Source organism: Cydia strobilella, chromosome 15 (assembly GCF_947568885.1).
Source record: "Cydia strobilella chromosome 15, ilCydStro3.1, whole genome shotgun sequence".
In the NCBI taxonomy this organism is placed as follows: Eukaryota; Metazoa; Arthropoda; class Insecta; order Lepidoptera; family Tortricidae; genus Cydia; species Cydia strobilella.
The window spans coordinates 11,404,238-11,430,648 of NC_086055.1; the positions used below are offsets into that span (position 1 = coordinate 11,404,238).

General features: G+C 36.2%; 1 protein-coding gene across 1 annotated transcript in view; it reads right to left on the reverse strand.

Moving 5' to 3' along the window:
* The window catches only part of LOC134747566 (protein sprint), a 323,735-nt gene that overhangs the window by 284,924 nt on the left and 12,400 nt on the right, over positions 1 to 26,411 (reverse strand). Inside the window, exon 2 of the mRNA XM_063682142.1 lies at positions 12,595 to 12,671. Within this exon, the coding sequence (XP_063538212.1) occupies positions 12,595 to 12,663 (69 nt within the window). The 5' untranslated portion in view covers positions 12,664 to 12,671. The remainder of the gene's footprint in view (positions 1 to 12,594; positions 12,672 to 26,411) is intronic.

The window sequence follows — 26,411 nt, forward strand, 5'->3', positions numbered from 1 at the left end:
GTTCCCAAACTTGTTTATTAGCAGGAAGTGAATTTATATAAAAGTGTCATACATTTTTTTTTTCATTTATTACGAGTATTGGAATATTAATTGACAAGTCAGTTAAAAGATTAGGGTACACGTGACATGTAGTTTGTACATTGACACTTAAATATGTATAAGTTCAAAGGGTTACCAATTAGTTAGGCATTTACAGCAACCACTTCAACGTCAAAGTTGTCGTACAAAAAGAAAATCGCCAGCTTTCCGCCCTCACCACTCACTTGTTCAAAACGCCATTCCAATTTGAAATCGGAATCCAAGTAAAGAATGAATGAATGATCGATCCGTTCACCTTCGCCCCGGGACCACATATTGGGACGGTGTCCGGGAAATGAGTTAAACCTTGTTGGAGCCGACAGTTTAGGTATTTGATTTGGGAAGTTACTGGCGCCGCTACTGTCGAACTACCCAGTCGGACTACACTCGTAAAATTTAACTTGGTCTAGAGTTCTTGCCAAATTACTTTCAGCGTAGTAAATGAGTATAAATGCAAAATTTGGGGCTCAACCACAAGGATAACTGACAAGAGGTGACTCTCATCATTCTTCTTCACTCAATTCAATTTCTCACATTCATATTGTCTTCGGTTACCGCGATAGTTACTCATGAAATAAAACTATGAAAACGGATTATATCGCGTATATTGAATTTATAATACATCCCGACGTTTCGAACTCTTTACAGCGTTCGTGGTCAACGGGTGACTGAGGAAAAATTACAAAGTGCAAAAATACCCACATACTAAAATAATGAACAATCATAGACTACAAACTTTAAGGCTGGTTGTACATGCAAAATCGGTTCATAAGGCTAGTTATACACTACAATTATTTTCAAGTAAAGATATATATATATATACGCGATAAAAACTACGCCGGCTCCAACCCTACACCACGGACCCGAGAAGATTTAATTCCCTCCTAAATTGTAGGAGGGTATCCCAATATGGGACCGGCAACAAACTCGGCGGGACACATCTTTTCAAAACATCAGAATGTCCAGCATCATCCAACACTTAGGTCTCACAGTCTATGTCTCGCTTGCTCCTTTATCAGATTTGATTTGATTTTTTATCGCGTATATATATATATCTTTACTTGAAAATAATTGTAGTGTATAACTAGCCTTATGAACCGATTTTGCATGTACAACCAGCCTTAAAGTTTGTAGTCTATGATTGTTCATTATTTTAGTATGTGGGTATTTTTGCACTTTGTAATTTTTCCTCAGTCACCCGTTGACCACGAACGCTGTAAAGAGTTCGAAACGTCGGGATGTATTATAAATTCAAATACGCGATATAATCCGTTTTCATAGTTTTATTTCTCACATTCAATTTATTTTCCTTGGGGGTTGATTTCTGGTATACTCTCTAAACGATGATCTAGCTAATACCACTGGTTCCCAAAGTTGGCTGGGCTCCGACCCACCTAACCTAACCTAACTGTCATTTTTGGGGCCCAACTCTTGGACGTCTTAAAAAAGGGGGCATAAAATATTATTGGTAACGTTCAGATTTTCTATAATAGTTTCAGCCCACTTGATATTTGCTCTTGATATAGTTTAGTGGTTTACCAAATGTCATAGAAAACAATCACAGATATAATTTCACATTTTATCAACTGTGTATCAACCCCACGTTCAACTAGGTACTTTTTTGGGTTGGTAATAGTTTGTAAATGTTTGAACCTGCGGTAAAAATTTTTCATGTAGAGTTGAACTAGTTTTCAACCCAAAGATCGTCAAACACACTAGCCCTGTGTATTAAACTACGTATTTGCTGAGGCCGCAGACAGGGTGGCTAGGTAAAAAGTTGCTCAAATAAAAATCTTTCGCGGCTGACGGTGGCGCGTGCACCCTGCGTTATGACGATTCCCTTATTAGCACACCCTATACGTGGAGTAAGGGTTGCAATTTTTTTTTAGGTTCTAGTTTTAATGCCAATTCAATTTATTGGTATAAAAATGAATTGGCATAAAACATTGGCAAACATTGGCAAAAAAATTAAATGTGTATTTTTTTTGCAGTCGCCTGACGTGCGAGTCAGGCGGGATAAACTTTTAATTGTTATTTTAGAAATCGTTAAAAAATAATTTTTAAATTTGACGGATCAGGGCGCCGCCAATTAACTTTTAACAATTGAGGTTATAATCGTGTATAATCGCCAATGATCGGAATAGGCACAGTATAAACACCTAAACTTGGACTTAGACATGGAGATTGCCTTGTGATAATATTTTTTTCCGGAACTAAAGTCCCGGAATCGTACGAGGTAAATAATATTGTTATAAATACGGTAAAAAAACCTTGCATTCCACGTTTTAGTCTAATACAATCAAATCAATAGGCGTAAAATAAAACAACCAATTTTTTCGTAACTTTCTATAATATATTTCTTAAATCTAAATACACATAATCTCGGTACTCAATGTGAATACTTTCAAAATTATTTAAATTATATATTAGTTGTGAATATGATCCTGATTCTGACGACACTGACGATAATTTAAATAATTTTGTATTTACATTGAGTTGCGAGATTATGTGTATTTAGATTTAAGAAATAGCAATGTCTTCGAATAGCAAATCTGGCGTCAGAAATAATTAAATATATTCTTTCGTAACGCCTAGAAAAACTAATTCAAGTAACCTTCCTTACTTCTGATACCCCGACACATTAAATCAAAATCACAAAGTAAGTAGACCATATTTCTCAGAAAAATCAATTCAGACTTGTTTATTGTAAGTATATCATTTTAATGTGTCATCGTGTCAAATATACTATGTAGGTCTGTATCAAGTTATCAACAAATAATTTAAGTGTTTCTAAGTATGTCATCGTTTCCTTTGACAGCCTACAGAAAGTTCAACGAACTCAGGCGTACACAAATGGTTGCCATGGAAATTTTAACAAAACACCAAATCAAAATGTTAACTGTATTTATTATCTACGCCATAGGGGGTTATTTTTATTGATTCCTTTGTCCTATTTTGTAAAGTAGGACATAATATTTTGTTGTAATTGTAAACAATAAATGTAATTAGCGTATTTTAAATTAATTAATAGCATATTTAAATTAAGTAAATTAACTAATTAGCGTAATATTTACAAAGAAACGTAAAAAATCATTAGTTTAATAATTTAATTTTTATTTTGACATTTTAGGTCTCCTTAAACGCAGCCATATTTGTCTATGCAATTTAAAACTTTATATTTAAAAAGTTTTGTACAAATGTTTCACAAAGCATAATTATGCGGTTCTGTATTGTGTATAAATTTGTAAATACTTAGTTTAAATCAATAACTTTATAATAATAAATATAAGTGATGTCAGTCTTCATAGTGTTCTTCCGAAGATTTGGTTCAAAGGGGTAAGAGCTAATTTGTTACCAGAAAAATCTACAAAAATAATGTACTTGATTTTCATTGTATCATTTTAGGTGTTTGCTGCTGTCTTTGAAAAGGTACATAATTATGAGCTGTAGGTACTTTTAATTTGTCAGTACAGTCACGTCTGAAAATATCAATACGGACAAAGTGCCAGAAGTATGTACTTATACTAAGGTCGTGTATACATATTTTTGGCACTGTCCGTATCGATCTTTGCTTAAAATAATAATATTTTGAAACCTAATTATATGTATGTAATTTCCTCATAGGTGATGTGAAAAGCAGTATGTGTCACATGGTAGCAAAATTATTTTCACCTTGGGCGTTAACACTTGAATCCCTCACTACGCTCAGGATTCTATGTTAGAATCCTTCGCTTCGTTTAGGATTCAATTGTACGCCCTCGCCGTAAATATGTAATTTTGCTCCCTTGTGACACAATCTACTATTGGTTAGTGGTGTGCCGCAATCAGTAGTAAATAATCAATGGTCAAATATACAGTAATTTTTTTTGGCATATTTATTTGGGTGTTACACTAAGAAGAAAAAAATTATTGCATAAAGTGAATGAGGTCCTGGTATGTTACAGAAAGTCTATGAAGTTACAGATCATTTTGCAATAAAAAATTTGTTGAGAACAAAACTTTTATCTCTGGAAAACAGCCAAGTCTCGCAAATATCTTTTTATGAACTACTATTTAACACGGAAAAAAATGAACTACTAAAGTTAGGAAGTTCAATTTAAAAACGACGTCTGTTTTGAAGTACCTATTTGAAAAACCCAAAAACACCCAAAAACCCAACGCTCACGAATTGACTATTTAAGTATGCATTTTTTAGACCAAAATTAAAACAAATGACAGTCGTGCCAGCCGTCCTATCTCCCGAAACGAGCCAAGTCTCCGAGTGCAAAATTTACTTTTTATGAACTACTAAAACGGGAAAAAACCGGTGGAAATCGGCGTAAAGTTAACGAGCTCCGTCTAATTGTTTGGAAGTGTCGCCGGGGACGGGTGACGCGGGACTTATATTTCTTTTCGCCATTTAATGTTATGAGATGATATTTCATTTTACAGTATACATGTGTGGTTGAGATGAAGCAGTGCCTGGGATTACTTATTCTGTGGCCTGGGGGCGAGTATAAGGGGCAGTTTGACGTTTGACTAAGTAACTTTTTAATTTATTGTCGATTATCGATTTAAAGACGGAATTTTATTGAAGTAATAATGAGTAAGAGGAGTAATTTATACTCAAAATCCGCTTGAAAACTCTAATACCGTCGAGACAGCGTGCTGCGTCGCCAAACCATGTATATTTTAAATTTACATCTCATACCTTAACCTATACCAATCCCCATTTAAAAAGATCTTGCAGGGATCACGCCAAAACGAGTCCTTAGTAGCAACGTGTATTAACGGTATTAACCGTGATCAAATGTATGAAAACAAGTTTCAAGAACTGTGTGAAATGGCATATTACGCCGGAAATCGTATTAGGCGGGTTCCACTGTTGTATGACATTGGGAATTCTGTTGCTATGGCACATAAGATATCTGGTCTACTTTACATTCAAAACCATGCACATAGGTTTCCTTAGTGTCAATCTATAGTTGTCGATGCGGTTTTCACACAAACGTTCTGATTTCATCTGTGCTCCCTACAGATACTGCGGTATGCAAATTTGGACATTAAACTGCGTCCCCCGGGACACCCCGCACCGGCTTATGAATAATGCGTTCCGTTACGGTAAAGTGTCATTTTCATGCCCGAAACAAATAAAACGGTAATCGATCGCCGAAGCCTTCCAATTCCGGACACATTTCGGGGAAGGTAAAATATTCATTTGATTGAGTATTGGTGCCTGTTAGATAATACTTATTACGAGCTCCTAACACAATAGCTTACTTCACTTCTTTTAATGAGGCGCGCGGATTAATATACTGCATTTAGGTAGGTACCTAAGCTATAAAATTTTAGAAACAGTAAGTACGTACAAACTTTTAATGACTTATAAGGAAGGAACAGAAACTACGAGAGACTTGTTAAGTTACAGAGTTATAACACCATCCATAATTTGTATAGAAATATGCACTGAACAAAGATGATATAGCCCCTAATATGCGGCTAATAAATGTATTATCGATAACTAGTACAGCGAATTCGATGAAGACATCAGAAGATGGGCTAAATCTCCCAACGGCTGAATTTTAACTGGCTAAATACGAACACCTGTCTTTCACCAAGAACTGGACTAGACAGAGCTGAACAATTTTTGCGACGCGACAAGTATGCTATGACACATAATATAGATCTCTCTTCAGTTTGTCCAATCCTGCGATTTGACAGTTTAATTAAACGACGATGTCGATCGCAAAAATAAAACAACTCGCAGAAGAAAATTAATGGCATCTACGTTCACAATAAAAAGATCTAAAATTGCAAATAGGAAACAGATAAAAGAGCATTTCGATAACAGAGACAAACGGGTCTTGTCTCAATCCTTTTGTGAACAAAATTAATTATAAACGGGCTATTTGTTTTGGATATAGATTTAGAATGGACGGAATTAGAAAGGGCGGGGCGGGTTACGTGAGTTAAATAAGCAATACAAGACTGTTCAGTATATAGTATAGATGGAGTTTATTTATATTCGTTTTCTTTAAGCTTATAATTCACAAAGAGCTAAATTATTTAATTTGAGCACTTAACTTACCTTTTGCAATACATCTTCATCTTACGAACTTTCAAAATCTCAAAAAAGAAGACTAGGGAAAAACGATAACGGGCTATTTTGACTCCAATATATCGGCCCCATTCGTAGTGCTCGTAAGGCCGGTCTTTACGAAGTAATATATATGTCTACCCAATTTTTGTATCCATGACAAACGCTTTTCCGGCGAGGGGCATTTTGGTAAGTAGGTGCTGATTTAGGCTTGTAAAATTGTAGATATATAAAATTGTCGCTTGCCCGTTTAGTACAACATCTACAACATTGTTTTGCGGGAAGTTATTAGGTGCTAATACACGTTTTGAGTTTTATGTTTACAACAACTTTTGTTACTCAATTTTGTGATAAAACACGTCTCACTCGTGTTCATGCATCGCGATAAAAAGTTAAAAATAAACAGTCCGACTGAAGCGAGAATTGGAAACAACTAATAGGCAACTCGGTGTTGTTTACAGCGGTGCAAATGAAGAAAGTTCTGCATTGATGCCTGTCGTTGGGGATTTTCAATACGGGAAACGGGGGGCTTGCAGGGTTCCCGTGGTTATGAACCTTTTTTACACTAACTTTTTAGCTTCTAATTCTAACCTAAGTAAGTGCGGAACATACTTCGTTTAACCTGAACACAAACACAAATCTTAAAGTTTAGGCAGAAAAAATCACGCACCTTCTTCTATATTTCAATGAAAATGAATTAAATTTTGTCTATTTCTTTGTACTGAATATTTATATATCAAGATTTCGTTGCGTTTGACAAGACTTGACACTACATATTTAGGAATTATCCAATTCCTACAAAATTTTCAGATCCTTACTTGATGGTTCGAAAGCGATTTAATAAATTGTTTTCACAATATGACGTCGGATTGTTTAAGCTTTTGCAAAATCTTCATATATCATCAAAATCAGCCCAGGAATTTGGTGTCAAGAGTGCAGTGTACCTTACCGCAAAGAAAACAAATATACAAACATAGACTGATAAACACCCTGCTGCTGCGTATCTAAGTTTTTTGCGCTGTCGGGCAAAAAACTTAAATACGGAACCTAACGACAATTAGCGAACCGATAGAGAGCGCGCTTTCCCCACTTTTCCTTGCAAGCGATGTAGCCACGTCTGATTTGCTTCGGTATTTGTTATTTTCCCATTGATTCTCCGCGATTGTTTATTCTCTTTATTAAGGCAACAATGCAGGCAGACGGAATTTTTAATTACGCTCTTACAAAGAAATGCTTAGGTGATTGTGATTAGTTTTTTCTAGGTAAAAATTATTTTAATATCTACCTTCAACATATGATTGGATTGGTAATAAAAAGAAATCTAACAGAGGAGAAACAGATTCTTTAAGGACCAAAACAATGTTCAATTGATATTTTCTTATTTATACCTATTTGCAGCCATTTCTTCCTTTCTAAAATATGAAAGAAAGAAATAGGCTGATTTACCTTAAGGCCTTGTCTAAACCACATTAACCATATGCTAGTATAGTCGCCATCGGTTATATCAGAGCGGCTAAGTTGCTCAAAAACATCTAAACATGCACTTTAACATTTTGATAATAGAGCTTTTTGTTCATATATTTTTGAATACCTTGTCCGCCCTGCTTGTAACTGTAAAATGCATTAGGTATCCCCCATCATTTAAATGATTATGGTTCATGCCATTTGATGTAGATAGTCAAGAGTAGCCTATTTAAAACAGCTTATGTTTACTATAATTTTAGAGGACCTAAGACTTTTTCGAACTGGAAAGTGTCCATCACGTATGCCGGCACGCGCGGCGCCGCTCTGCGGTGCGGTCGGAAATTGAATGGCGCCGCTTCCGTTTACAAACTATCTGCCTTTTGTTTATGTCAGCCTGGTAGATGAATAGCAGATTTCAGCCATCACGTCCCTTTTTGTTGCTTTACACACGATGTCAATCAAATGGGCTCTTGAAATTTGATGAAACAAGCCTTAGTGTTCATAATTTTAATTACAACGATATTAAAATTAATTTTTATTTTTATAACATAATAAAAAGCCACCGGTTTTATACAAATGTTTTTCAGAAAATCGCTATCGAATCGGTCTATACGTTGCGGAAAAATCGGAAAAAATAATTCATGCACAAATAAACAAACAGCATCTCACATTGTACCTAATATTAAGTAGGTACGTTTACAATATTCCGTTCCATCGAAGGTGAAAATGAGAAGTTAGGAAGCCAAATAAATTCAGCTCACTTCAATCAGAAACAATAAACCCTTTAGAAGTTTTTTATCAACAGAAGTTACAAAAACAGCTAAATTTTCTAAAGCACTACTAATTAACAATCATCCATTAAAATTTTAATAATCTTAACGAGCTAATAGAATTCTCAAAGACAAACGCTAATGAAGTGACTTCCAAGTCCGAAAGGGCGAGGACCTCAAATCGTCAAACAAGAATAATTAGAGTTTCCGATTCCTGCACTGGTGTTTGCTTATAAAACGTTCACGGCTGTTGTCGACCCCTGCTAATGGGCAATTTTCATGATTTCATCGCGAAGTTTTAATGATCCTTTTGTGAACTTTGCCGGAACGCTTCTAGTCTTTAATTTTATTGGAATTATGAGATTCGACCCCTGAGTGTTGACAAACTCTGAGATTTCACCCTGTTAGATGTCTGTGACTTTTTGGGTTGCAACTACTTTCAAGTGTAAACTTTTAAACTTTCAATATCAAGAGCTCTTAGATTTATTTTTGTTTCTACAGGCTTTTAAATGACTTGGTCGTTTAAAATACTAATAACCACTTACTGGATGATAGCTAAAGGGACTATAATAAAACAACCAAAGCAACTTTATCAAAACGTAGTTAAGGAATAATGGTTTGTAAAAGCTTGTCGGTATAAAGAATACTTAAGTATATTACGAAAACATATTGATTTATAACCAAAAGCGCCCACCCGTACGGATTAGCACCTCTTACATCTTACATATTGCTACACAGAATTGAACAGGCGCTTTTAAGTTATTGCTATTGAGACAGAGACAGCTACCGTGCGTGCGTCTGCTGTGTTTAAAACAATAGGTGAATACATGCGTGAACACAACATGTGTAGAAGAGCGCAGCTGCTCTCGTCTACCTGTAATTATGGCGAAGATTATGCCTAGATGAATCAGCATTACCTTACCTACATGCTGCTGCTGGTTTAATTCAATCTTAAGCAGGATTATTGCATAGCTAAATATCGTACCGTGTACTATTAAAATATAGTACCTTATTGCTATAATTTGAATTGTGTTAACATAACAGCACTTAAACAAAACGAAACCCTTAAACTTTGGTACAGTCGAGTTCATAAACATAAAAACATTTTTTTACCTTAAGTATTGCAAATTGCAATGGATTAAGGTGAAGAAATGTATAGTTTATGAATTCAACTGTACATACTAAACGGCTTTCCGTGATATACACGTAGTCAATAATTATTGGGTCACTAATCTACTGCTCTCTTTACATCTATTATTCGGAAGTTCGGAACAAATGGTCAAATCACTAGACTTATATTGACAACAAAACAAGTATTCTCTACGTTCTGTATTGCTTTACATTCTTTACAAAATATATCTAGTTTTACTGCTCTTATAGGTTTAGTTAGAGTTCAAAGCTAAGATGTACTGAGAAATGCAACCCTATTTGATGTTGACGGCAAAATTCAACTACTCGGTACAGTACAGAATGGAGTGGTATTACATATACGTATGTTGTAACGTAACATGCCTGTCCGCAACCATGAAGCATAGACATAAAGGAGTCGCTCGAAATGTATTTTATTAAGATGCTGAGTAAGTTGGAATAACAAGTTGCCTGTTGAAATAGTCAATCGAATGCAAACAATTTTAAACCATTCTAAAAAATGGCTTATTAGTAGAGTGTTCTGCAGCATGAAAGAATTTGACGATTATGATAATAGTGCATGCATGTATTAATTTTGTTATTTAGTTATAGGTTAGTCTTAAGTATATTGTACGTCCGTGATGGACAAACTGTTGCTTCCTAAATGTATTATTGCCAACATTTCTGTACACAGTTATTCAATAAATATTATCTTATCTTATCTAATATAAGATGCTTTTGGGATCACTTCGAAAGCGGGGTAATTTTGAAAATCACTAACATGCACTAAACTAGAAACACTTTCTACTGTAGCAACAGTAAGCAAGATACTTTGATAAGCGTTGCAGTATCGTAAGTGTTGCCAAAGTACGAAATTGTTTTAAAACAATGAAAACGGATTATATCGCGTATATTGAATTTATAACACATCGCTCGTGGTCAATATTACAGCGTTCGTGGTCAACGGGTGACTGGCTGGTTTTATTTTTATGCATCAGGTATTGTTCAGACTTTAATGAATGATTATCTGTAATATTCCTCTCGGTCACAAACATACCTTTTTAAAAATCATTCACCTCCGCTCTCAGCCGCAGTCCGTGCGTAATGGACAGAGCATTATCAGCGCGTGTCTATCGGCGCTGGACGCAGGAAATGGAAATGTCAAGCACATGCATGCGGCTTATGAGAAGAATTACACAAGCGATCAGCGAAGCTAAATATTGTGCGCATGTGCAATCTATTGCAGTCTATATTTACCGATCAAAATGGGCTGTGTTGTCTGTATAATCATGGATTAAAACTTAAAAACGATTTTTTATTTTTTATGATGAATAGGCAGGCGTTTGACCACGATCTCACCTGATGGTAAGTGATGATATGGTCTACGGTGGAGCACGCTTACCTATGAGATACCTATGAACTCTTGCCTTGAAGAGCCCCAAATTGTACTCATGCGGAAACACAGACTCGGGCAGGGCGTTCCACTCCTTGGCAGTTCGCATAAGAAATGTGGAAGCAAAACGCTTTGTGCGTATTTTTGGAGTTCCTACCATGAAGCGATGCCGGAGTGCCGTTTGTCTTGTGGTCCGATGGTAAAAATGGGACGGAGGAATAAGGTTGTGCAGTTCCTCGGCACACTCTCCGAAATGTATCCTATAAAAGATCGACAGGCTGGCAACCTTGCGACGATGCTCCAGACTTTGGAGTCGAGCATTCGTCAGATTGCTGTCATTGATGATTCTCTTGGCCCTCCTCTCAACTGACTCGAGCGCCTCAAGCTGGTACTTTTAAGTTTAAGTTAGCAACTCTTGGGTTGATCATAGCACTTTGAGTTTGTGACGTCTTTGGACCCCTGTTAGACACTAGTTACTCTACCTTTTAACCGTAATTGGATGTCGAATATTTAGAATAGTAAGAGCGTTGCTTACTTTTACTGGCAAGGGGGAGGAAGGAGTTAATTATAGCAAAAATATCTGCTTACGTAATCTTGAAATTCTTGAACCCTATGTGAATATTAAGTATTTAAAAATATAAAAACTTTAATCGTTTTATAATTTATCTTGAACCTATAAATCTGTACCTGAAGGCTATAAATAATATAAATATCACGTTTATGTTATAGTTTGATATTGCGTAAACTTACGAAAGTCCTTTAAGAGACTGGCATAATCATCCATAACGCAGAAAGTTGTGTCTAATCATGAACTCGATCTCCCCACTTTATGAGTCCATATCACGCGAGGAGTTTGAACATAGCAATAGCAGTTTAATAAGAGTTCTTCGACAGCGAGACACCCACGCTGCGTCTTACGTAAGCGAACACTTGCGAACGCGAAGCGGCGCAGCGCGGCGGGAACAAGGCGTTCGCGTTCGCAACGAGATCGCCCACGTAGGACACTTCTATAGGTATCAAAGGATTGATTCACCCTGCTCCGCGCCGCGCCGCTTCGCGTTCGCGTGTTGTTCTCCTACGTAGTACGCTGCGTTAACCCATTGAACACCTTTGACTTATTTTGCCCAGCATAAAACTACATACGACGTAGCTTAATATGCGATTTGTAAGAGCTTTGTACTGAACTGTACCTAAATCATAATTCTCCTATTAAATCCACGCCATCTTGCATTTAAAGTCTGTAAGGTCAATGTCGGGAAACTATTAGGCATATACAATTTACTGCTAGGAAGACTGTTATAGTCACAGCTAGGGCAAGAACTAGTATTTGTATGCGTAAGTACGTATGTCGCTTAAGGCCGATACAGACAGTCTGCAACCCGACTGCAATTTGTATGGCAACTACACGCCAACTGCAACGTCGGCGTGCAGTTCCCATACAAGTTGCAGTCAGGTTGCAGTCCGTCTGTACCGGCCCTTAGACACGATCAGAAAAGCTTCACACCTGCCCTGTTCTGTAAGTGGAGTATATGTTCAAACACAAGACTTAAAAGCGACGAAAGAGCTCGTAGACGGTCTTCCCTTACAAACGGTCTTCGCCATTTACCTTAGACCAATGAGTCCCATCACGTTGGAGATACAAACAAATGGCGGTCTCAAGTTAAATAAGTATCGATTTATATTACCTTCATATAGGAGCCGCCATTTCTCTCCTCGCAGTGCCGCCTGATGTACCGTTGGCAGATGTTCGACATCACTCATCCTGGAAAAGAAAGTGTTTGTTAATGGTCTGTTGTACCAATTCAATATATCTTGAGCCATATATGGTTTAAAGTGGGCATTAAAATTAAAACGAGAAGCTTAAGGCATTATTCTGTTCCCTTCTCGTCTCGCTCTTGCTCGTCTCATCTCGCGCTTCTCCAATTGAATTGTAGCGGTGCCGAGACTCTCAGCGAGAGGCTCTCGACGAGTGTGTACAGCCGACATTAGAATGATGAACTTTTTGTACTTGTTTATTGAAAGTTATAAATAACAGTATGCCACCAAAGATCCAAAGTTCAAACTTATAATTCAAGAGAATTCACGTCACCTAGATAAAAACCTCATAACAATAAAAAACTCACAACCTAAAACTGCAAAGCATTTATATTATCAAGAATATTATCATATCACTTACTGTAGAGTTAAGTCTCCTCTTGAACTCCCTACTTTTCGTGCCAGTTAATTCTATTAAGTAGTATGACAAATTTACGGAACCAAAACTTAAGTTTATATGCTTAAACTATTAATAATTAAAATTTGCAATAATTTACGCAAAATTCTAGCCTTATTATATTACTCATGCAAGTATGTCACTTAAATGTCAAACCTTTAACCTGCTGGCCTTTTCAACGCCAAATGACGCAAGTAATCAGACCTCTTTTAACCAGATAAAAAAAATACATTCTTCCGATATCCGCACAGACCTAAAATTTATGCTGTCATCCTAGTTCTGTAGATATCCGCAACCTTTACAAAAGGAATAAGAAGGACGGACAAGAATATTTAGATCATATACAGTGTCCCGAAAACAATCATGAAATGTAATGAATGAACTGATGATATAGTGGGACGTTCATGAGAGAGAGAACAAACGCAGAATAACCATTACCTATATTTTGCTCTAAGATGCGGTTAAACCTTTAAAGACCCGGAGATTTTCGAATCTTAAAATTATCCAACTATCTTTTTGTCTACACAATTGAACCTAATTATACATTAAGAGACTACTTCCATCTTGACCACAATTCAACGATAAAAGCTATTTTATACAATATAAAAATAGGGACTAAGCTACGAGCCCCGATGCAAATTAGTTCGTCTAGTTCCACACAACAATTTTGTTTATTCTAATAAATTTTACACATGAAGATAAAATGACCCAGTAATGGGAACCATAATAATAATGTTTAATCTAGTTTATTTTGATCGTATAATTAAATTGCATGAGACTCTTATTGTGAAAAGAATGTACTTTTCAAAAACGTTCTCCAAATCATATTGTCCTATAGCACTGCTTCATGCATGGACTCGAAACAAAATTGTCAGTACATATTGGTAGAGCCGTGTTGCTTTCCCTAGTAATAGCCCTTTTCACATCTGTTATATTCCTACCCGTCAAATAAAAAGTAAAAAATAGTTTTTTTTTGTTTCAGTACAAACGGTATTTCTTGTATTTGGATTTAGTTATTAGAGAATATTACCATATAAAATTAAACTACATTAGCATTAGCATTAAATGTTAGTGATTTTTAAACTTAAACATTATTTTTGTACAAACGCGAGAACCTCAAAAAATGGTCTGACTAGACGAAAACATATGCATCGAGGCTCGTATAACAAAATGTGATGCATCGTGTTACGTATTGGCCAAACTAATCAGCTTTTGTAAACATTTGCATCTCGGACATCAAACAAGACGAAACTCTTCCTATTCCATCTGCATAACATTCGTTTACCGTTTGAATATGGAGGATGTTCGATAAATATAACTGGAAGGGTCAAAGTCTTTTTAATACTTGCTATATGGTAAATTTGTATATGTTGTTGCTTGTGAAATTCGTTTAATATATACCCAGTCAGCGTATATACCCCGTAGCAGTAAAAGAAGACGGCTAACATAAATAAAAAAAACTTTTTCAAAAGTAACCTAACCTATCCTATCCCACACGCAAGAGGTGAACGCCATGTCAAATTTGACTTGAGTCAGTTTCTTTACATTCTTCCCTGAACTACCGGTACCGATGTTGTAATTTTATTTAGGTTCTAAATAATTCCACGATTCAAAGTGAAATAAAAGTAAAAAAAATATTATCGGTGTTATTTGGACGCTGCGGATATAAAAAATACCGTGGTTATAATTTATGATTAATAACGGTAAATAGTTGTGTTTCTTTTCTCCATACTAAACTGGTTAAAACGACTACCTACATGTTTTCGTATCCACTTCCTATCAGGTGAGTGTACATACGTCTGCATTATCCATACATGCTTTAGTACTAGACTCTTCTAGCGCCTCCAAGATCGTGGGAACCAGTTGGGCAGCCAGCATCAACAAATATAAGCAATTCACGCCCCATCCGGATCGTGTAACTCAAGAACATTAGGAAGTATTGAGTGTACGTATTCCTCGCACGCCTTAATAGAATTAGTTCGGCTATTTTGATTTATATTTGAAATCCTTGTTTATATCCTGCATCCTGGTGAAGACATGTACGCGGTTATGCTTGCTGTTGTACCTACCAAGTAGTGGATATGGTGTATGGGTTTTGGATGTTTGGAACAATAGCTATAGAAATAATTATTTAGGCAAAACTCCCTAAATAACGAATACCCATTTCGAACTAGATTTGTATGTTAGTACTACAAATAAACAGAAGATTAAATATTGATTTAGTAACAAATTTTTCCTAAGAGTAATGAGAGAAAAACATCAAAATCCGTTAAATAGTCACCATAAATAGCCTTTATCTATTTTCTGTCAATTACTTCAGTCAATTAGTTTTATTTATCTCTTTTTTGAACTTATAGCGAGGTCTGAATTACTTTACAAGTATAAAACCTAATCTATAATTTTATTTTCCCGAAGATAATTTTACTCAACGACTCAATTTATACTTAAATTCTCATTTTCATTTAGTAACAAGTACGAACAATGTCAGCTTGAAAAGGTAACCAAACTAAAAGACTGAAACTATCGAGAAAGTATTGCAGACATAGTTCAAGCTATTAAGGACTTTAAAGTTCAACGGTGCGGCTCTGATAAACTACCCAACTTTATTTTAAACGGTCTCATTTTACAGATAAAAGCTTTAAATTATTTATCGAAGCGTATCTTGCCCTTTTATAAAATAAATAAATACGATGTGCAAGTTGGTCAGTCTCGGCTAAAAAATAAATGTTAAGTAGCGACTCTCTTCAATGTACAGTCAGATGCAGAGAAAGGTGACCCCCTATGCCATTAATCAAGAAAACTGTCAGTACCTAGTCGTAGTCACGTTTCGCGTCAACGCTGCACTGCAACATCGCTGCGTCTTACGTAGGCGAATACTCGCGAACGCGAAGCGAAGCGGCGCGGCGCGGCGGGCGGCCCGCCGCGGGCCCAAGGCGTTCGCGTTTGCGTGTTGTTCGCCTACGTAGTACGCTGCGTAACGCTGCTGCAGCCGCCAACCGATGTAGCCTTTGTCCTCTTAAAACACAGTGATTTTTGTGTTTTTTCAATTTGAAATATGCTAAAACCTGGCTTCGTTCTGGTTTCATGATATTACTAATCAAACAAACTCAATATACTACTTTATTTTTATACACAATGTGAAGAATGTCCTACTGTTTACATTGTCCTTGTTGATAAGCCCTTCTAGGTCCGACATTAGCGAGTAGAACTTCCTAGTCATTTATGTATCGTGGCCGTGAGCAATAAATATGGAAATGTTCGCGCGTGAGCTGTCCGCGAGACTGGAGATTACTAGCGCTTTGTCCGGCTGGGGAGATGTCTGTCGTGGATCTATAGATAAGGGGTTTTTATACATGTCTGTGAATTTATGTTTGAGTGATAAGGTAAGACTTTCTATTTGTTTTTATTTGTGCAATTGTGTTTGTTACGTGTGTTGCTTTGAACACGCTCTGAACATCTGCGTCGTGTTTACTTAAAAAATCGACCACTACAGAACTTGACGCAACGTAGGTACACATACATTGCACTTTGGTCATACATTTTGCAGCAAAGTTATTTTTGCTGTGTCTGGCCGATCCTTTATAAATAGTAGTCTCATTTTTGAAGAGGATAGAAAGAGGTCCCGCAGATTTGGGATACTTCTGGAAACAGAAATGCCATCAAAATCTAGAAGTAGGTATTAAGTATTAGAAAAAAACGAAAAATCAATCAATAAACGAAAGTGATTCGGAAATAATGTCAAATAGTGACCCTCCATCAAGAGCTAGCGTAAAAAACATATTCGCATACAAATTTCAGTGACGTTTGGATGAAAAGGCGTGGAACGTCACGTTTGGTGGTAACTTAGAGCCAAATATGGACCGCGCAAAAATTAATATTCACAGCTGCATCTCTAAATGATGAATATTGTCCCCTGCCGCGAACCACCCGCATAATCCCCTTCCATTGCCACCTATCACTGTTAACACTCACGAAATTCGCATATTTCCCATACATATAGATGCATATATGCGGTGCGTTTATAATGAATGATGATGTAAAGCTTCATACAACAGTTACATAAATTTTGGATTAGATTATGTTAGCTTAGTGAATTCTTTCGCTATTTAATGTATACCGCCTTTAACTATACCTGTAGAATTCAGACTTGCTTCGGTGTCCTCAAACCTTGCCCACGCATGCCTTTCTTGGGATTAGGTTGCCAAAAGTGAACCCCGGTCTCCTATAGCACCGGAAAATCGGTAAGATGTGAAGTTTAACTGTCTTTTATCCATTCAACCTTTGATATTTTAGCCGTAATCGCAAGTCACTGAAATTTTCCTAAACACTATTTTATACCTACACTGAAAAAATGGTTCCTACTCTTGTATCAGGCCACATATTTAGTAAGTAAGTAAGTAAGTAAATCTTTATTGTAAACCATGGTATGTACATAGATGTTACAAATTATGCAAAGTTTCACATGGACCCCGGTGGGGTGTAGCAATTTTTCTTATAACTAGCTTATACATAATTATACAAAACTAAACTACTTTCATAATGAAAGCGCTACGTATGTTGTACATTTATAATTTGTGGATCAAGATAATATATAGGCTACATTATAAAAAAATAATTAATTGTGTCTTCCATAAATTCTTTAACAGTGTAATAGGTTTTTATTATCAAATGTGTCTTGAGTTTACTTATGAATAAGTTTTTGCTCTCGATGTTTTTCATATCTGAGGGTAATTTGCTGTAAATTTGTGTATTTAAGGCTTTACTTCTTAATTACCTCAATCGTACGAGCTATAATGTTTCAAAAAGTGTTCCCGTCGTCCTATATAAACATATCTGTGAACCTCTCACGCAAATTGGTGCCGTTCTACGGCTACTACATAACTCACGCACGGCCGGATGCAGGCCCTTTTGCCGACTGACACATACGTTGAGCGTTCACTAAGGGCTTGGACATATGGGTACCTTTCTGAATGTGTGTTTCTTACTAGATTAACGAAGATTGGGTAATGTTTTCCAATGTCTGTATGTTTGTTTTTCTACGAGACCAACTTTCTTTTTCCATCGCTTCGTAGGTTTTAGCGCATTAGGATTTTAGCAGCTATTAAGTTTGGAGAGTAGATAGGCTATATAATTAGAGGCATTTTCTATGAAAAGGGACCTTATTGTCGATGGCGCTTACGCCGCACAGCGTCGCGCGGCTTGTATTTATATCGGAGCATCGTTTATAATGGCGTAAGCGCCATCGACAATAAGGTCCCTTTTTATAGAAAATACCACATTTATGTTTACTGTTTCATTATGATTTTCATTCATTCTGATCCCGATATGGATGGAATACCTGGCTCTGGAAAGGTGAAATCACTCACAATTTATAATTACTTTTCTATTGTATGCTCTCACTCGTATCTTTTACTGAATATGTTATACCTAAGTATTGACAATGGATTATGTCACGATATTCTTTATTCTTTATTCTTTATTCAAACAAACACAAGTATAAGTTTACAGCGACCTACGCCAAGACACTTATACTGTTAATACATAGTCAGTATCATAAACATGTATACATTTTTCGAACTACGAGTATCTCTAGGAACTTAAATTAAACATACATACTACAAAGTTACATAGGTAGAGTTTAAAAAAATCCTGACACTACTTTGGAGATATTATTAATAGGATATGAAATGCTATTGTCGTTATGGTCCCACGCGATCAATGTGCATGCTGCTTTACTTGCTTTTTAGCAAAGCAAACCAACACTCTTTCGCATACCCACGAATTCGGGCCTTATAACTAGAGCAAGGGTAGCTGGGTGCTTGTAATAAACGCTTTAATCTTAGAGCCAATTTGTTAAAGCGGCCGCGAAGGGGATCTGGAGTTATATGAGTTTTGTTTTATAATGTAGGCTTTTAGTCGAAGGAGTTTCACTTTAGGAAAATTACGGTGATAAAAACATGTATTTGCGTATGTAAATTGATGTTTTTGAGTTCAAAAGTTTGTTACACAACTTTAAACATTCAAAATGAACATTAAACAAACATATATGTACTAATTAGAAGAAAAAAAAACCAAGAGATAAAAATCGTGATTTATTATATTAAAGCAATAGGTAATATATTTTTATTTTTAACTGGGTAAACATATTTTTTTATCGTTAATCTTACGTGGAGATATTATTATACTTAACCCTGTTATTTCACGTTTTATGACAGTCATTTGAGGAAACCTTCCTGCGATTCGATTGACCCTTTTACTAAGAAATTACCCGTGTTTTTTTCTCTCACCGCACCATACAATGGGTTCTTAGCACATTTTCCTGATATTTCGTTCTAGTACAAAATATAGTGAATCAGTGGTCTTCTAAAGGTGTTTTAATTGAAAATTTAAGGTAATTTTCATATATGGGGGATGAATTGAAATGAGTCATCAACAAATTTTATTTACACAACCATCATAAAATAAAAATATTTTACTATAAACACATGTTAGAAAAAGGTCACTTCTGTCATAGAGAAATAAGAGTAAAGAAAGAGTGTTAACTCCATACATCAGTTTTCTTATCAAAACGCGAGTTATTTCGTAGTCAACATCTAGCGTCATGTAACGGAATTTATCAGTACTGGCTAGTTAACAATAGAGTAATTACTAATTACTCAGCTTTTATAGGGCGCGACGGTAGGTATTTCGAATGCACAGACTTCACAGTTCTACTTACACAAATTGTTGCGACCCTTTACAATTGTTAACCCTGATACAATGTACCTATAGGTATAGTATTGACATGGACATATTTGCAGATCATAGGATGGTTCTCGATAATCCTGTACATCGTTAAACCGCGGCACACCTTACTCGCTGTGGATTCAGAAGCACGCTCCAAAACGTGTCATAATTGTCATGTGGGATTAAATCTAAAATGTAGACAGTCTAACTATAGGGGTGGATCGTGAAACAAATATTTAGCGACTGGACAAAGGCATATGAGGGTTCAACAAAAATACGACGAATCGCCTCGAGATAAGGTAGGTAGTGCCCATGGGGTTCGCTTTGCTCGTCTTGGCGTTGTTAGATTCCTACAATCTTTGACTGCAACGAATAAAGGTGAATAAAGAAAATTCTTCCTGAATATTTTCTTTAACTATAAAAATATATTTTACTCGTATTTTCTCGTTGACTTGCATGACATTTAAATGTTCCCGCGATACAATCCTAGCCTCCTGAACACTCCGTAGTCAACCTAGTTATGCACCAACTCTTAGAAACAACTGCTGACTCTTTTTAGGCTTTTAGGGTTCCGTACCGTACCCAAAGGGTAAAAACGGGATATTACTAAGACTCCACTGTCCGTCTGTCTGTTTCTCTGTTTGTCTTTCCGTCTGTCTTTCACCAGGCTGTATCTCATGAACCGTGATAGTTAGACAGTTGAAATGTTCACAGATGATGTATTTCTGTTACCGCTATAACAACAAATACTAAAAACAGAATGAAATAAATATTAAAGTGGGGCTCCCATACAACAAACCAAACGTGATTTGCCGTTTTTTGCGTAATGCCTTTTTAACAGTTCAATTGGTTTGAGAGAACATGGTAGGTAATTATAATTAACGAAATATGAAGGTGGTATCACATAAAACATGTAAAAATAACCATAAAACACCCAAACGACTAATTGTTTGTCAATACAATTTTATTACCAGTTTCAAATAATTAAACTGAGTTAGATATTATAGTACCTAATATCCATTAGTAATTATAATGCAGTTTAGAATAATTAGCATGCATATGATAAAGCTACCAATACTACCATAGACCCGTGACACATTTTACCATATCCCGAGAGATAACAGCATACCTAAGGATAACAAATGGTTATTGTGTGAATGGGATTTATATAAAAAATATAACAATGACGTGTTCTCACAATGAGCATTCCTACGGTATATATCATCTTCATTTTCGTGGTACAAATCCAAAGCATCTCAATCATGTTTTTTTTTAATAGGCGGAGGTCATCATAACAATTAGTACTGTGTTTATTGGTTCCGTACCCAAAGGGTAAAAACGGGACCCTATTACTAAGACTTCGCTGTCTGTCTGTCTGTCACCGGGCTGTATCTCATGAACCGTGATAGCTAGACAGTTGATATTTTCACAGATAATGTATTTCTGTTGACGCTATATCTAACAACAAATACTAAAAACAGAATAAAGTAAATATTTAAGGGGGGCATGGGAATACAACAAACATGATTTTTTGCCGTTTTTATAGATTATGGTACGGATTACGCTTCGTACTTAGCCGGTTTTTTTTTTCATTAATGTTCATTGAATTGAATTTTATGTCTCGATTGTCACGCATACAAATAAAGATGGACATTTCAAAATTATAGCTATTTTTTATGAAATATTTTAGTATACTTTTGAAAACCTTAATTTTTTTAATTTTTTTTTTTTTAATTTTTAACAAGCAGAACCGTCTGCGATCGATGCTATTAAGCTTATAGAATAAATTTAATAGTGGAAAAATTACTGCCTTGGGTGAGACTTGAACTCACGGCCTCTGGATCTTAATTTTTTTGTCACACTTCACGAACTCTTGAAACCACGTTTGCGGGTTTATGTCCACATAAAAAAATTCAACCAAATAGAAGAAAAGGTCGTATCATATCAGAAGGTTAAGGAGTTGGCAGAGGACCGGACGAGTTGGAGATTGCTCCACCGACTCCAGCTCTTAAAATATAAAGAAGAAGAATTCATAGATACAGGTCGTACATGTAGGTAATATTTTATTTAGATATTACAGCCATACAATCTGTTGCAGTATTTGCAGTAAACAAACTTTCAATGTTTGCTAAAATGAACTAAAGCCCGTCACAGACGGAGCGATAATAATTGTAAATTAATATACCGTAAGATACCGAAATATGTCTTATAGTATAGCTCAGCACCACACACGACAACCATACCAAAATATATATCGCTGTCTGTCTAGCACCAATACCAAAGTACCAAATATCTGTCAAATAGTATGTAAAATATATCGTAAGATGCTTTGATATATAACATATCTTTTGGTATTTTATCGCTCCGTCTGTGACGGCCTTTAGTAGGAAGGCTAGATTGGGTAAGATATACGAAACACTTGTAGGGAATCCTCATACTGTTTCTTTTGCCCAGAGCAAAATAAACTATGTTTTTTTTTTCCATACATGACATGACCTTATACTTATTTGTTCCTGAACTCTTCCTCGAGAAATCTTCCAGTATGAAACTAGTGACCAGAGGGCCTACAGCGAAAACCGAAATTCTCAAATCGGGCATCTTTCTCTTTTACTCCAATGAAAGCGTAATTAGAGTGACAGAGAAAGATGCCCGCAATTTGCTAACTTCGATTTTCCCGGTTATAGCCCTGTACCGAAGCTATCGATCGTCATACAAACTACCTCCAATCGACGAGAAGACCCTATATAACGCAGGTAATAAACATAAATAAACCCCGACAAACAAGAGCGAAGTCTAAATTTGAATCCGGGTCTGTTCGAATTCCGGATTACCGGATTGTTCGGGTGTCATTTTGGTTTAGCAATTTATTTGCTCTCACCTACCGGTACGAGTGCATTGTTTGCGTCGGATACAGTATTTTATATCATTGAAAAATAGGTTTTGAAACTATGCCAATAAGGTTGAGGTTTTACTTCAGCCGTGGCGCCGATCAGTAATGGTATACGCTGAATAAAACAGTGTACAATTTTGTAATTAATTAGTTATTAGACTAATCCGGATAATCGGATTAGTAGGCTTGTAATTCGAACATCATTGCACCTATTGCGCGACATTTGCTCCTGTTTCCACCAAGGATTATCTAATAAATGACAACGCATAACGCGAAAGCTTATTTGAAATTTACAAATTACCGCGGCTCTTGGTAAATGAGGAACACGCAAAAATTCCATTTCACCCCAAGAACAAGTGAGAACCGCGTACCGTAGCGAGGAATCAGATAGGCATTTTATTCCATTTTATTTGCCATCAGGTGATACAGGGTGCGTCTCATTAGAGCTCTAGGCTGATCATTTGTCAACGCCCTCACTTCCGAATTACACGGGGTTTTTTATTAACGCCAATTCCTCTGGTCTTAACGAGGGTAATTTTTCCTGGAATTTCCGCGTATTTTTCTTTTCGATTGTGCAGAGGTAAAGTGTTTTTACGGGTCGCTTTGGGTAGTGACGAGTGACCTTTGTTTAAGTAAATGGCACGTCAGCTTGAGTAACTACGGTTGAGGAAACGTTGATGCTCATAAATCAAACTTGGACATTTGTTGCTTGAATTTAAAGTCACTCTTTTGAATTACTAATTACTATGGTAGAAAAGGACTATAAAAGTTCGTCCCGCAAAAGCGTCCTGTCTGCGAAATATCTATATTTTTTTGTTTTTGACATAGTAATATAGTTAGGTAACTACTATAGTTCAATAATTAGAAGTCGAACTCTTGCTACTATAGACTGCTCCTGAACATTTTGCTCTTTCTTTTCTTTGCCGATTTGATAGCTAGCTCCCTAACTCTGACACAACAGAGACAACCTTAGATATCTACTTTCTTTTCTCACCAAGTCAACACCCATTTGTCACAACGGCTTCCATTACACTACAACGCCTACCCTTTCACCGCAAGAACGGCTGCGTACGAGACGTCTCAAAGTCACCCCCATTCTATTTTAAGCCCACATTTGCACCCTCGCATATTCAGATGCGTTAATGCCAGTGCTCGGTATTACGGCATTTTTCAGCCCACATTACTCATATTGCTGGGGAGTCATCGGCAAATGCATACGTCATATAGACGAGATATGTATTCATGTGTATATGTACTGGACTGGCTTTTGGTATGTAAAGTTTAGCAGATACAACCAGTTACTAGTTCCTTAACCTTCGTTGAAGCGCCGCTTATATTTGGATTTTTTTAAATAACTTAGTCAAAACTTTCTTTCAGGTACTCAATTGTTCACGAGCAGATTCGTTGAAGTTAGTATCATCATCGTCACCAATCCCTAAAGGTCTCACTCACTGTTACTGGGTAAATTACTCATTCGGCACATTCCTTCCTGAAAAAAACGTATTTTAATTTGTTGTAAATTTACTTACTGATATGATTATTTTAATATTATTTTCTTATTTTTAACCGACTTCAAGATTTCAAAAGGAGGAGGTTATCAATTCGGTTGTATGTTTTTTTTTCTTTTTTTTTTTTTTTCTTTTTTTAATGTTTGTTACTCCATAACTCCGTCATTTCTGGACCGATTTTGAAAATTCTTTTTTTGATTGTAAGTATATACATACAGATTGGTCCCGTTTTGGTCAAAACGCAGTTCTGATGATGAGATCCATGAGGAATCGAGGGAACTCCTTAAATGTTAAAGGCATACATATAGTGATTTTAGTATTTTCATCAACAAATCAAGCATTTACATATAAAAAAGTGACATTTGATGAAGTGGAACTGCTGATGATGATCAGAACGGAACTCTTCAATGACGCATAGTTCACGTTTGGCGATTTGTCCTCTTCGTTATGATTGGTAAGCAAGTTAGGTTTTCAAGACACATTTTTGTCAAGCTCGAGTTCTGATGATGGGATCCATGAGGAATCGAGGGAACTCCTCAAATGTGCAAGGCATACATATATTGATTTTTGTATTTTCATCAACAAATCCAGCATTTCCATTTAAAAAAGTGACATTTGATGAAGTGCAGCTGCTGATGATGATCAGAAATATCAGAATGGAACTCTTTAACGACGCATAGTTCACGTTTGGCGATTTGTCCTCTTCGTTATGATTGGTAAGCAAGTTAGGTTTTTAAGACACATTTTTGTCAAGCTCGAGTTCTGATGATGGGATCCATGAGGAATCGAGGGAACTCCTCAAATGAGAAAGGCATACATATAGTGATTTTCGTATTTTCATCAACAAATCCAGCTTTTACATAGAAAAGTGAAATTTGATGAAGTGGAACTGCTGATGATGATCAGAATGGAACTCTTCAACGACACATAGTTCACGTTTGGCGATTTATTCTCTTCGGTATGGACCCAGACCCAAACTTGGACCTGGACTTTTTTTTGAACTGCGATCCTCACAGAACCGAACTGCTATCAGAAAAGTGAGTTAGGTTAGGTTAGAACTGTGACCCTTACAGAAACGAAATGCTATCAGAACATTGGGTTAGGTTAGGTTAGAACTATGACCCTTATAGAAAAGAAATGCTACTAGAAACGTGGGTGGTTTTACCTCATTTTAGTTAGGCAAAAGATGCTGTCTTTTTCATTTCATTGTCTGGAGTGCACCATCAACAATAAGTAACCTTTCAACGGCATCCCCTATTGAAGTCGGTTTTTTTTTCTTAAAAATTATACTGTTTTGATTGACAATATCAGCGTATTTTTACCTGGCATTCCTACAGTTGCACTATATTATAGATAGTGTACCTAGTTGATATTTTAATATATTATTTTGGTACAAAATATATTAATACATCTGAGGGTAACTTTTTACAAAATCGAATCACCCCAGCGCAAGTACACCCATCATTTAAGCCGTTTATTTTTGACTTACACACTGTAAATAGCTGTTAACAAAATTCGTTTACTAATGTAAACGAAACACACAATTCCCAAAACAGAAACTTAACCCAATTAAAACTAAGCTCTCTCCGACAACTCTAAACACACTTAGCGTGACTCATACATAAAAATCTGTTGATTTAACATGCCACCAAATTCTGTTATTTTAATAGCCTTTAACCATTAAAGCTAAGTTTACACCGGCAATGCGTTTAAGCTCCTTTTTCGCCTTTCTTCAACGTATTGCTTGAAACGACTTAACTTGAACTCGATGAATAGCTTCATAAGCTACTCGTAAGGCTCACGGTTTTGCATAAAAATGACATGTAACTAGACGATGGGTCTATATGGGTCTGTATGGGTCTTATAGGAATCAATTTACCGTGCCGTGGTTTTCTTATGAGACAATATCTGCGTCTCTTAAGAAAAGTTAAGTAAAAGAATCCCAGTACCTACTTACTGATGTGATGATATTCAAAACAGTACTATAGGTACAAGTTTTTGAAGGATCAGAAATCCCTGGCTTGGAATTGGCGTTGCTGATGCTCTTCTCTTATTTCAATTCGATGATGTGGACGTGGACATAGCTTTACAGTCATCAATCCGAATTGCATTCGATCATTTAAACCAAACGGTTTCTAAATGGTGTGACGCAATCTCGGATCGCGT